The sequence below is a fragment of the Sander lucioperca genome, chromosome 7 (assembly GCF_008315115.2).
Source record: "Sander lucioperca isolate FBNREF2018 chromosome 7, SLUC_FBN_1.2, whole genome shotgun sequence".
NCBI classification, from domain to species: domain Eukaryota; kingdom Metazoa; phylum Chordata; class Actinopteri; order Perciformes; family Percidae; genus Sander; species Sander lucioperca.
This window is the reverse complement of record NC_050179.1, coordinates 16,989,942-17,004,294: the sequence shown is the minus strand read 5'-3', so window position 1 is coordinate 17,004,294 and position 14,353 is coordinate 16,989,942. Positions and strand designations below refer to the sequence as shown.

Below are 14,353 nucleotides of genomic sequence, written 5' to 3'. Positions count from 1 at the left end.
TTCTGAGTGAAAAAGGCACATTCCCCTAGTTTTGTCATGTATCGTGTTATCAACTACAGAAAACTATTTAAAACATCCTCTGGACTTCGATGTATTTTGGGGGTTGTATTGGGAGAGTGTCATTTAGCATCAATATGTTTCCCAAAATGTATCAGCCACCCACATGATTAGTAGAAATTTTACTGTGGAATTGTTTACTTAGCATTCATCATATCTACAGTTTAGCTCAGGTACAATTTCAGATGTTCTTGTTCATCTTCTTATCTGATGCAATTTTCACCTTGCACTACCTTTACTGTATCTGTTTTTTCTCCTCTTTTTGCATCCCTGCGACCCTCATATTATCCATATCTTCCCAGTTGTTTTCAAGGTGCATGGCTTTCTACCATCACTGTCTCTGTTTCATGGAATTTTTGCTCCTCTTCCATGCCACATTTTTCTCCTTTGAGCCTGGAGCACTTTGAACTCTTGAATATTTCTCTCCTTCATCCTGTCAAGAGCTCGTCCCCATTCTGTCTCTTTTCTAGCTTCCCTGCTTTTTCTCGCCTAAAGTTTCAGCTCTAGTCATCTATTCATTTTCAGAAGTTTCTGTCTCTTCTCTAACTTTATAACACGTGCTACAAGAATCAAGTATGCACTAGTTTTGCTATTCATTTGAGATGTCTAGGTAATACCATGCTAAAATTGAGCATATGATGCCGTACTGTATGGTAGAGTACCTGGTACGTTACCCAAAAGTTTAATTCCAAAATCTACAAGTCATTAATCAGAGCAACATTGTTGTTCTTTCTCACTTCCCCCAGAGGATGATGCATTACTATTTATTTATATTATTTTATTTATTTTTTACTGCATCCTCGAAACTAATCTTATTTTTCAAAGAACAAAAAGCAATAGGAACATCGTGCTTCAACATTAAAATGCTGAACAGCTGTTTTCAATAAAAGCATTCCATCACTTATTTTGATACCAAAAAAGCAACCAACAACATTTTCTTGAGTCCTTGATTAAGCCCATATTACAATTAGTTTTTGCAGTATTGTACTAGACACATTCACATACTGTCTAGCAACAAACATATAAGTCAATGTGGAATCATACTAATGTCTCTTACAAACATTCTGTTGTGACCTTGCTGTTTATAGTACCCACTGTCAATGAGTAACTCATTTATTCACTTGGTGTGTTGGTAGTAGGTTACACTGTTACTCCACTGTCTATTTGATGTTTATCTTAGGTATTGGCACATGGTTTTGAGTTGACCCATAAACAGAAAATAGCTGAACCTCTCCTTTGGTGCCTAAGCTTCCTTCGGTGGTGTGCAAGAAGATGTGACAAAAATAAAGTCTGCAGAAAGAATGTATTTGTAAAATGTGAATAAGTGCCTCACATTGCTTTAGAAGCAGAAATTAAAGGGATACGAAGTGTTCTTCAGTAGCTTGTCTGATTGTTATCAATGGCAAGGTCCCTTTCAGTTTTAAGGAAAGTTGTATAGATTTGTTGTTTTTTTCAAATCAGTATCTATACAAGTACTGGAGCTTTAAATGTTAGTTTTTTTAATGTTTCTGAAAAACTGGACTTTGTGCAACCAAAGCAGTTTCTAAAATGAGCTATTTATTAGTTCATCCTTGCTGTTTAAAATATGTCTCCATAACATATTTAAGTCTCACTTGCTTGCACTACCCACTATTACTGACAAAATTGTATGTAATGTTTTGTCTCCATATGAAACAAAATATATCTGGTTCAAATTTATTTTGCAGTCAGTGAAATCACTTTTTTATGTTACATAGTCTTCTTAAAAAAACTGAACTGACACAGGTCATTCTATAGACTTTTGGTTATTATTGGCAGATGAAGGGTTAATCCTACTTAGGTATTTTTTTACTTTGACTGGAAGCAGTTATATTGCTTAACAGTGGGCGTGCTCTTCAGCACTAACAGACACACATTACCTTAGGAAGGTAAGATCATTCAAAGAGGGAGAAACAGAGGAAGACGAGGAAAGAACAAATGCAGGAAAATACTTTTTGATTCTTCGCAGCTAGCTAGCTGCTCTCCCTAGAATGTAAATTCAACTTTGCCTCGTATTTAAGGTTTCCAGATGGGAAGCTGTGTGAGCCAGTACAGTGGGTAAGAACGGAAACCCTTTCCGTCATTCTTTCCTGTAACTACCTGTGTGTCCAGGCCATTTGAAGTCATATTGACTTAGTGGGAGGAGAGTTTTTTTGAGATTATGTGATTTCTGTTTCTAGATCAGAGATTGTTCATTTGTTGCAACATAAGTCTAAGAAACTGTGACATGCACTGGGGCAGCTTCATGTAAAAACATGTAGCAGCCATAAAAGGTATTTCTTATGTCAAGGGCCTCTCAAGGTGTGTATTCGCACTGGATGTTTTGTTCATACAGGATTGTGTGCTGGAGATTGTCTTTTTTTGTGATTTAATGCTTGTTTGGTTAGTTTTGTAGCTGAATGTGACCCATTAATAGTCTGGTTTTCAGTAGGATTAATATTAGTTATGCCCTTGTGTACGATACAGTACAGTATGTCCACTTAGTTAAATCCAGAACCATGTTATGAACTCTATTCCTATAGACAGTAGAGGGAAGAATAAAAGAGGTCAGGTCACCAGCAGTTGTTTTGCCAAATTTTTTGCATTTGATTATATGTGTATGCTGTTTTGTTTGCAATTTTACTCATTTTTTACGCATCTTATCTTGTCACAGTTTTGTTTGGCTCACAACAATGTGATGAGCCTTTTATATCAACTGTCTACTGCTGGCAAGCTGGCAAGGGCTAAAGTAATGCATTGTGGCAACTCAGAGGCTATTGATCGACCCTCTTTAAAAGAGACACAGAGGGCTTGTGGTCTACAAAGACGGATCATAAACATGTCAGATCTGGTGTTTTCCTCAGACACAAAGCCCCAGGGTAGAGGCAGACACATGGGCAGCTGGGTGTTTTCCTTGAGTGCTCCCATTGCTATCACGTCATGTCAAAATATTGCAATAGCACTTGTGTTTCTTATAAAGAACGCTGCTTTCATATGAAATCCTTATCTCCAAAATGCCAGTGTAATAGCAATTGCACAAAATGACTGTTTTAATAACCTCAACTTCACTTCAGAAATGTGTATTCCAACTATATTGGTGTTAGTATCAGTTTTAAAATGTTTACTTAGAAAATGATAGTCACCCTTCAAGTGAAAACAAAAAAATATCTTGGCCCAAATGTATCTACAGGTATACAGTCATGTATGTTCTGTTGACGATACCTAACTTTTCTAGGAACAAAGAATGGGATTGTTTTACCATTTAGCGTTCTTTGAGATACATAATGCTGTGAATTTTAAACTTAATTGCATGTTCTTTCTGCATCACACATCTTCAACAATTACCTAAAATGATTATTCAGACAAACGTCTCTTCAATATTTTAGGACTACAAGCAAGGTGGCACACACAAAGTATTAGAACAGGGGTCTTCAATGTTTTTTAGGCCAAGGACCCCTTAACTGAAAGAGAGACAGAGCAGGGACCCCCTACTACATATGTTGTATAAAATGAAGTTGCATATTAATAAAACCTTTATACCTTTTTTGCATAAAATACTAAGCTATTAAAATAGCCTAATAATTGTTGGCACAATTTTATAAATCATGTTTTATGTTAAAACATACATGTGGCACAGTGAATCCTTAAGATGAACTGTATCTGGGGATGGATATCCTATAGACCAGTAAGCCTATCATCAGTGGGGATTTATATTTGCTAATAAAATGTTAGATTCATGTTAAGACTTTTTAATTTTTGAAAAAACTTCAACATTTTGCAATAATTTGGAGGCCCCCCTGCCCCTAGGAGGCCCCTAGGGGTCCCGGACCCCCTGTTGAAGATTCCTGGTTTAGAACTTGATTTGATACTTTTTATGAATAACTGGCCAGCTTGTTGGTGATGAAAGAATGTTCTTTTGTTTTTACTAGTGCACTAGACGCTGTAAAGAAAAGTGTACAGGCCACAAACATTCAATTGGACAAGGTCGTCTCTTGAGCTGTTCTTTGTCTTGACAGGGACTTCTGCCTAAGATCACATAAATCACTAGTCATTAAGCAACATGTGTAATCACAACTCCAGTCAAAGGAAATGACACATCTGATAGAGGCCAATACAAACATTACTGCCATCCTGCTCCACCCATTACAACACCTGCGGCTAATATGAAACCAGCTCTGTGAACTGTCTGTGAAAGATAAATAGACAAATAAGATTAGAAATCAAAATAGGAGTGCCAGAAAAGTTAACAATATGCCACCACAACAGAATCTGAAAATTTAGAGCCAGCCACTCGCTGAAGAGCTAGGTAGCAGGTATTTTGTGTATTACAATGGGGGTTAAAATCCACAGTTGTTTAGAATACTGTTTAGAATGTCACCCAACCTGGGTGGTCACAACCCAGGTGGCCTGAGACTGGAATGTCCCACTCGGGTCACATTGAAAGGCCGCAGCAAAACTGTTATCAGATCAGAGGGCGGTACCAGGGTCGCTTTGGGTATCTTATTTACTGTGATCAGACGGGCAGACTGATCCCAGATGGCGCTCTATGAAACACTAGCTGTTGAGGTTGATAGAGCAGCGTAGAGCAGCGAGACACAGATATCCAGGTGACTGAAAAAACATCTGGTTGTGACTTGATCTTAAAAGGAAATGCTTTGTTCAACATAATGTTTCTTTATCTAGCTCTTTTTGTTTTTGTGCAGCTGCACCAATCTTTCTTTCTTTAAACCACAACCCTCCAGGGCGGCGCTAAACCCTGATAGTGGAAATTGTAAGAGAGGAGGGACATTGAGTAATAGTTAAATTAATTTCCTTCCTCACAAAACATTTGCAAAGCCATTTTTTAAATACTTTTTAAACTAGTTTACATCAATGTTTACTTGCTAGCAGTTCTCCTCTATCCTGCCTTTTCTGTCACATTGCTGCATATCTTGGCGTGTTACCGCCATCTGTACATCAGTGAAATAGCGTGACGCCGTTGACACAGGCCTCATGGGCAATTGTGGTCATGTCTCTTTCTTACAAAGACACGGACTCTTTGTGGCAGACCGCCTGTACAACTTGCATCTCTGGCAGCAACGACCTACACTTTATGACAAGTCTCATCATAGCAGCCCCCAGGCTTTCACACTGTGATTGGAGTCACTGTGTAGTATCAACACTCTCAGTGATAACACACCCTTAGTAACTGTAAGATATGACCAATATTTCTAGTGCCCACAACTCAGCTGGACCACTGTCAGTACATATACTACATATAAATTATATGGCAACCTGTTGTAATAGGGAACATTATTTATTCATCAACTATGAAGTCATCTAAAGAGCAGCATTACTACTGAGACATAAACGCAACCAATCATAAATAGGACAGGCATCTTATTTCCGAATGCCACACTCCATAATGCTCACATCAATTTCTTTATGACAGTCTACATCAATGTTGCTGCACTTTAAATATGTCATTCAGCACCCAGCAGGAGATTACAACATTTTATTATTTAGTCTACCTTGTTAAGCTTCAGAATGCCTCCATACACTCCTACAGATATGTTAAGTATTTGATGTTTTTCTTTTAAGACAGCTAATTATCACGTTCAAGTCTGCCACCTTATCGTCACACCTTTCGGTTAATCTGCTGTGGCAGATGAAATTCATCTCACATCTTTAAACACCTCAAATCATAGCCACCCACTGTTACAGAGGGATCTTCAAAACATATCATCACACACCATTGTGACCTGCTTTGCCTCTTTCTTACACCTTCCCTCAGGCAACGTATGTGTAGTTGCATATAAAACACACAAGGCTTCAAAAGCCCCCCACTTACAGCTGTGCCAGCTCTGATTCATCATTTGCTGAGTTGAAAGAAGTGAGCTGATGAAGCTGATGCAGCCAGTGATTATTTGAGAGATTCAAAAAAACTACCCAGATAAAAACATTGTTGTATGTGTTTTGTTCATATCCTGTGATGTTAGATACGATTATCTGTCATAAACAAAATGAACAATGACAGACCAAAGCCCTCATCAATGGCAGCTCGTTTATCATCAACAAACACAACTGTCTCAGCAGTATAGCTCGCTGTTATTATCCTGCTCTTTTCTGACTTGTTTTGCAGATTATTTAATGCAAAACTAAACATCATCACCAACGATAATGAACAAACCTCAAAGCAGCGGGAAAGATATCACCACAGATTACAAAATAAAGGGAGAAGGGAAACTATTCATTTAATCAAACTGTTAATGGAGTAAGTATTCCACATTTTCATAACTAAGCGATGCCTCTCTCTGTCATCTGCAGCCAGGTACCAATCAGTACCAGCAATGCCAGGGATCTGGAGCTGCCTCGTGCCGCCTTCCTGCCTGCCAAAGTGAATCTGGGGCTGGTGCTTGGGGAGGGAGAGGAGGGCCATGCCAACCAGGTTGCCACGGTAGCCTCAGCCAGCGAGTGCAGCGCCAGCCTCGGAGAGCCAGAGGAGGACGGGAATCACTCCCATCACTCCCACTCGCCTGCCTCCAGCCAATGCAGTGCTACATACAGCAACCTGGGTAAGAACGACACATGCAAGATGATCTGTTGGTTTCTCACAAGTGTGTGTCTGTGTGTATTCATGTTGTAGATGGCTTATATAAAGCTTCAAGCATTTACTTAAAACAGTACTTAACTGTGCTGTGTGGGTAAGTGGGGATACCACAAAGTCAGCAAGCTTTTATTGTTAAAAAATGAGAATGTTCCTTCTGCGTTGGACTGATTTTCTGCTAATCCACTCACAACAAAATGACAGCACACTACAGTATGACTTTCACTATTTTATGCGTTAACTGATTTTCACCTGGGTTGTATGTCGCACAGCTTTCAAAATGTGTTTGTTTCCTTCTGCAAAAGACACTGTTTGCTGTAATTTACAGTGAAAAAGGTTCTCTTGCAGCTCAGGATATACTCATAAAAAAGGTGAAGAGAAACATGGGTAGAAAATGTAAATAACATTGATAAAAACAAAATAAAAAAAGCTATACATGGCTAAACTACACAGTGTTTGGGCAGAAAATTGTATATTTGTCAAATTTGCATCTGTATTTCTGAATTTGTATTTTATAAAACTGAACACAACACAAATTTTGTTTGTTTTTTAACAAAAAAGAAAGCATCCCATGTCTCCACACAGAGGTTCTGTTTAGCATTGTTGTTAGGGTAACTGGAGTCAGTGGATGAATATTGCCAAAATATGTTATTTGCAGTTCACTTCACTCCTAAATGGCTGATTTTACTTTTCTTCAGCATCAGCACACCTCCACATGTGACAAGTTATAATTTATTCCCTGCTAAAACGGCTGGAGCTCTAAATCTCGACACATCTTGTCACACGCAGCCTGTAGCTTGGAATCTGGAATAACTTGAAATATGTTATTTCAGCTAGAGGTGGAAATCTGTGCCCTGAGGTTAGTTCTCTTTTTGTGGAGCTGTAATTTACAGTGAGCCATTTGTTTTCATTTGGGCATGCAGAAGTGTACAGAGTGGACCGCTTACTCACATACATGAACAGATTACCTTCCTGTTTTCATCTTCTTTGTATCTTTGTATTCTTCTCTGTCTCATTGCCTTGGTCCTTTTCTGTTGTGTGTGTTTCTGAAAGCCATATTTGATACGATTGATGAGTTTAAAGTAGGGCTGCACTGCAAGAATATGTACTGCACGACTGACCACAGCACTGCTATTAGTGTCATAACAGCTTTTATCCTCATATTATATCTGAGACTTTATATTATTACACTGTCTTTGTTCTCTAAATATTCCTAATTGTCTGGTCTGACACGGCAATGTTCGAGTCCGCTTTGAAAAAAGGTATGAAAGTTGATTCTCTGCTTGTCCTGTAGTTCACAAATCTAATCTTTTCTAGCAAATAGAAACAACTTCCAGTGGGAATAAAAAGACAAGTTGTGTAATCTGAGTTTTCCAGTGTAAATGAGCAAAGCAAGTGGAGTCAGAGAAGCTAATTTAGAAAATAGAAACAGACAAATCGCTGTTTCAATTGTGTTTTGTTATTTTATTCTTAATATCTGGGACATCATTTGGATTGGTGTAGAAATAACCGAGAAAAGGTTTCATCTGCTTAAAGGAACACGCTGACTTATTGGGACTTTAGCTTATTCCCCGTATCCCCCAGAGTTAGATAAGTCCATACATACCCTTCTCATCTCCGTGCGTGTCGTAACTCTGTCTGACGCACCCACCGCTAGCCTAGCTTAGCATAGATCCTGGAGGTAACCGGCTCCATCTAGCCTACTGCTCCCAATAAGTGACAAAATAACGCCAACATTTTCCTATTTACATGTTGTGATTTGTATAGTCACAGCATGTACAAATAACAAGCTCACATGAGACTCAGCCATCTTCTAACCGTATACAAACTGAGAACTATTCTCAGAAGGTGAAGCACTGCTACTTTGGCGGAGTGATTAGCGCAACACCTGAAAAGCACCATGGTTACTCTCTGCTCCTCACCACGGGGCTTCTCAGGTGCTGCGAGCAAATCACTCCGCCCAAGTAGCAGAAGTTGCAGTGCTTCGCCTTCTGTGGAGAATAGTTCCCAGTATGTATACAGTTAGAAGATGGCTGTGTCTCATGTGAGCTTGTTATTTGTAGAAGAAGATTTGGAAGAAGATTTGGGAGCGAGACAGCAGTGGGCAGATATTTCTTTTTCTTTTTGAAAGCAAGAAATCCAAATGGCAAGAGAGACTAACCCTTTTTTTCCAGCAATGCATAATTCCTTTCTTCTTCCCAGCAGCTCATGACAATTTCAGATATCACCATAGAAACAAAAACATCAAATAATAAGTATGCCCAAAAACCCTCTCTGGTTTATAGTACTACTGTACTGCAGACGTCAATGTTACATTCCTCAAATACCATGATGAAAAAGTTATTCTATTACAGTGCCGGTTTTGGAGCCTGTCTGTGACTAGTTGACAGTGGAGATTTCATCATTAGATTTTGTCAGCAGCTCAGTATTACAGGTTTGGTGGTGGCGGAGCGATGAGCACATTTAGACCATGCTTTTGCAGAAACGAGGGGAAGAAGAGAGAGGTAGGCACAGCTGTCAAACAGTAGCTATGCACTTAAAACATGAAGCTCTCTGTGTGGGAAAGGATCTGGCTGTGATGAAGTGGTGTGAGAGGAAATAGAAACATAAAGTGTTTGAGTGGAGAGTGTGGGTTTTGGGGGCAGATGCATTACTGAGGTGCTTCACTGTGTGTTTGCACATTTGCTTGTTTGGTTGTGTGAGGTTTAAAATGTGTGGGTCTTACTTTCTTGTTAAAACATTCATCAGAGACAAAGTGTGTGTTTGTGTTTATTTGTCAATTTTGCACTAATTAGTGTTTTTTACATGTGTGTGGGTGGGTGGGTGGGTGTGTATTTGTGAAGCTCAGACTGCTCACTGGCATTATAGACATATTGGGAATGTGTTGAAAGCTCTCTGGATGACGCATGATGAGCTGCCTGCAGCCTAATTTTTACTCTTCTACATGCTGCTAATGAGGAACGAGGCAGTATGTGTTTTTCTGCCTTCAAACATTGTACAGTAACATCATAATCAGAGCATCAGGCAGTAGGAGGCAGAGCACTCGCTGCCTCACTCAGTGAGAAATCCCCAGTATTGGTGGGAGCGTTGAGCCTGCCTGTTGGCACCAGCGGCTCCGTACAGTTTCTCGGGGATGGAAGCAGAGAAAAGCGTTTCGCTCTGCCTCCCTGCACAGCTGCTACACCGCATTTACCTTAAAACTTTGAGGCATTAGTGGAATTGAGGTAGGCTTGTTTTTCTTGTTTTTCCTCTCTATCTCTCAGTATTTGTCTCTTTTATTCCCTGTCCCTCGTTCATCTCTCTGCTATCATGTGCCTCCTGCTCACCCCCTTGCCTCTTTGTATTTGTCTTTCTCTGTCACTTCCCTCACTTTTACCCACACCCACTTCACTGCTCTCGCTTCATTCCTCCCCTTAGTTCCTCTTTATTCTACCCACCTCCATCGTCTTATTGGAGCATGACAGCTGAATAGTAATCACTCTGCTATGGCAACAAGTTCCTTCATCTCCTTACAAACAAGAATACTGGTCTCTAGAATTGTAAATGAATTGCCTTGATGTGGCTTTTTTTGTTTATTATATATATATATATATATATATATATATATATATATATATATATATATATATATATATCAAGGTTAAGAACAATACATTTGTTTTTCACTCAGTGTAGGAAGTCACTTTTCTTTCAATTTGAATGTGTTAGCTGTGTCAAGTCCAGTCTATGAGGAGATGACTAAACAGTAAATTGTAGTATAGATTTAGACTCTAAATATATACTTAAAGAGAAAGGAAATCATGAATCCAATCCTGCCAAATAATGTTTGATACTGTACCTCTGAATTTGCATGTGTTGGTACCCAGATTTGGATTAAGGAAAAAGAAAGCAGTAGCAAAAGAGTTGATTCAGACACATTAGTCTCTGTGTTTGAGAGTATAAGAAAATACAATTATCTTTTTAATCCGGAGCAGATTTTGGAGGGATTGGGACTTTCCACTTTTTTATGGACACAAGTAAAAAGGTCGGACTCGAACCTGGACCGCTGCAAAGGACTCAGCCTACATGGGGCGCACGCTCTTACTCGGTGAGCTAGAGGTCTCCCCCACAAAGAAAGACATTTGAAGACGTCAACTTAGGCTCTGAAAACATTTTGATGGCCACATTTTAATGTATTTTGACATTCCATAGACTAAAGGATCAATTGAGAAAATAATTGGCAGATTACTGATAATTAGTTGCAGCCCTAATTTCATTAGGTTGTTTGTTGTAAGGTGACATGTTCATATGAGCCATAATGGGTTTGTAAGCCCTCTGTGCAGGTTGTTTTATCCTCACATTTATTTCTGTGTATTATAATTATAAAAAAGTATTCTTGATTTTGAAATGACAATCACGGACTGAGTTAGGGTTATGTAATTCAGTGAAGTCACATTGCTGCAACAGAAGATGCGTACGACTGGACGACGGAGACGGTTGTTTTCTTGGATGGATTACTGCAGATTGGTGGAGGGACACATTAAATATACCCGTTCCAGGGAGGATTACCAAGACTGATTTATTTTATTCTAACAGCTCTGTCTTAAGGCTTCTTTTCCTTGCTTAAGATGATGGCAGCGTGACAAACACGTGATGAGTCACTCGTATCGTTTAACAAGAGTTTGTGATCCGTAGCATTTGCACTGCGCAAAGAGAAACCGCATGTTCAAGCAGATGCCTTTACTGTAGGGACGGGAAAAGTAATTTGGCGAAAGATGGGACTGAAAGACATCATTCTAAAACACTCAGCAGCCTCTCATTGTGATCCTCCAAGAAATTGGAGGTATTCCCTGGTGAGTGCAAAGCTGCGCAGTGTGACCTTGTAGTACGCCCACTCTGTTAAAACTATCAGGCTGTTTCATTCCCATCATGCAAGCGGTGCGGCTCCTTTGTTCTATTCATCTTATGAGACACTTGTCTCTGACCCATCTGCCTCTGTGGTCCTCGACTCCAGAGAGCATCGAGGGAGTCCAATCGACCCCTTAACTCTCCAATTTCCTCCCACCACCATCCCAGAAAAATAAGGTCACTTGAAGCCAGTGATAAATGTGCTCTCCACGCTGCCTCTTTAAGTCTTGTTGCAGAACAGAACTGTAGAACTGAACTGATGAGTCGGGCAGCTGGATGGTTGGAGGGACGACTTGTGCCCAGCTGTCCTGCTCTCTGGCTTGAATTTTCCTCAGGGCCACCAGTTCCCTCACGTGCCGCAGCATAGAACCTCGTGTCGAGCCTCTCGTCTCCATGAGAGGCAGCAAGCCAGTGGGTGGCTAAAAACGCCATGTGGGAGGAACAAGAAGCTCTGGGGAAGCTGGTGGCCAAAGACTGTGGAATGATTTGTGTTTCGGGTGTCATTTTTATCCTTTTCAGCTGTGAGGGATTCTGATTTGACTTTTGTGAAAGTCACATTGAGTGATAATTTATCAGACCATTACAACCACTCTCGACGGGTAAAATCACAAAAAGGACCACATTTTTTTATATGTTATTTTAAATTTTTCTTACAACAGTCACACAGTAAACTAGACAAGACAAAAAAGCAAGAAACAAAAACAAAACAAAAAACCGCACACACACACACATAGGTGAAGGGCTGTCAGAGTGCAAGATCAAAGCATGCTCAGATTAAGGGCGTAGCATAGCAGCAAACGCACAAATCAGACATATCGGTCTCATCAAGCAATATCAAAAATGGTTTCCACACCTTCAAAACGTATTTTTGTGAATTCCTTTTGTAAAAATATGAATTTGTTCCATCTTAGCCATAGAAAGCATTTCATTGAGCCACCTCCGGAAACATGGGGACAGTGGAGACTTCCAATTGAGTAATATTAATTTTCTAGCTGACGAAAAGGACCTTTTAAGACCTGAAACATTTGCCTTTTTTCGCCAACATTTTCAAAATCAATGATTTGAGGAAAATAAATCAACGAATCAAAATTTGAAAGTAAAATCCCAGTAATTCAAGCACTCAGTTTAAATTGTGTTCATCGTTGTTCATGCAACACACATGTTGTTATCTTTCTTTTTCTCCAGGTCAATCCAGAGCCAACATGATCCCACTGAAACAGCCACGAAACATCAAAGCATCCAACGATACCTTGGCCTCCATCGACCTGGACGGCCTCGCTGACCAGCCGGCCCCCAAGGCCACACCCCCACCACTACCTAAGAAGGCTGTACCTCGCTCCAGTACCGAACCAAACCTGGTATGCAAAGAGGCAGTCCAGGGAGGCCTGAGACCGCGGGCTGAGGCTAGGCCTGGGGGCACCAACCTGAGTGTGGCCAACCCTATCTACGACTTGGACTCTACCTGGGAAACAGCTAGTCAGAGCTCCTCTCTCAGCTCTGAGCCTCATCGGGTCCAAGACCACGAGAGCGGTGACTCCCTGGAGAGGTCATCAGCTGCCACGGCTACCAACAAGGGCCGCCCGACTAACAGCATGTCCTCCCTGGTTCCTCAACCTGCATCTGCTGCACCCAGTGCCACTGCTGGCAGAGAGAGGCGGGTCTACCCGAGTACAGAGTCTCTGGCTGGAAGGATTCGGACAACAGGTCGAGGTGCTGCTGCTGGAGGCTCCAACCCCCAGAGACCTGCTCTATACAGGGGGTTAGACAGCTGGGATGAGGTGGTGGGGAGGATCCGGGGGCTCCACACGGACACGCTGCGGAAGCTGGCAGCAAAGTGCGAGGACCGTTTCATGGCTGGTCAGAAGGATCACTTGAGATTCGGCACTGACAGCTGGTCCCACTTCAGGCTGACCACTGGGAAACCCTGCTGTGAGGCGGGGGACGCTGTATACTACACTGCCTCCTACGCCAAGGACCCACTGGTCAACTACGCCATCAAGGTAAGATGTCCAGTTCTGTTTATAGATCTGGTTGTTCTTCCGAATGACAACATGCGGATTGACCCATTCCATTTTCATGCACAGTACAACACAAGTATAATATAAAGGATACAATATGCTGCCTCTAGCCTCAGGGCCCAGAGAGATGTAATTAAAGTCCATAAGGTTTACTGAAATTGAACTATTCCGTCTCATGCTTGCTTCTCCTGCCAAGTTTTATCTAGTAAACGCAACATGATGCACCTTTGAATTTTTGTGTCTAGAAAATGTAAAACAAGAGGTTTAATGTTTTTAATTCAGGTAAAATACATTTGAGGCAAACATGCTAGACATTATCTTGCTCCAGCTTCTCTAATGTGAGGATTTGATTTTTGTTCTGTTTTATAACATACATTTCATTGACCAACCATTATCTATAAATCAAGAAAATATTTAGCAGATTAATCAAAAACGAATATAATTGTTAGTTGCAGCCCTGGTGCTGATTCCACGTGAAACCACTAAATGTAACTACACTGTGTGCAGAATTATTAGGCAAATGAGTATTTGGACCATATCATAATTTTTATGCATTTTTTCCAACTCCAAGCTATATAAACTTGAATGCTTATTGGATTTAAGCATTTCAGGTGATGTGTGTTTGTGTAATGAGGTAGGGTGTGGCCTAAGGACATCAACACCCTATATCAAGGTGTGCATAATTATTAGGCAGCTTCTTCTCCTCAGGCAAAATGGGCAGAAAAAGAGATTTAACTGACTCCAAAAAGTCAAAAGTTGTAAAGTCTTTCAGAGGGATGCAGCACTCTTGAAATTGCTAAGACATTGT

The 14,353-nt window shown here is 40.5% G+C and overlaps 1 protein-coding gene across 1 annotated transcript in view; it reads left to right on the top strand.

Moving 5' to 3' along the window:
- peak1 (pseudopodium-enriched atypical kinase 1) overlaps positions 1-14,353 on the top strand; it is a 124,528-nt gene that overhangs the window by 100,938 nt on the left and 9,237 nt on the right. The window contains exons 4-5 of the mRNA XM_031316734.2: positions 6,361-6,608; positions 12,713-13,527. Of these exons, the coding sequence (XP_031172594.1) occupies positions 6,361-6,608; positions 12,713-13,527 (1,063 nt within the window). The remainder of the gene's footprint in view (positions 1-6,360; positions 6,609-12,712; positions 13,528-14,353) is intronic.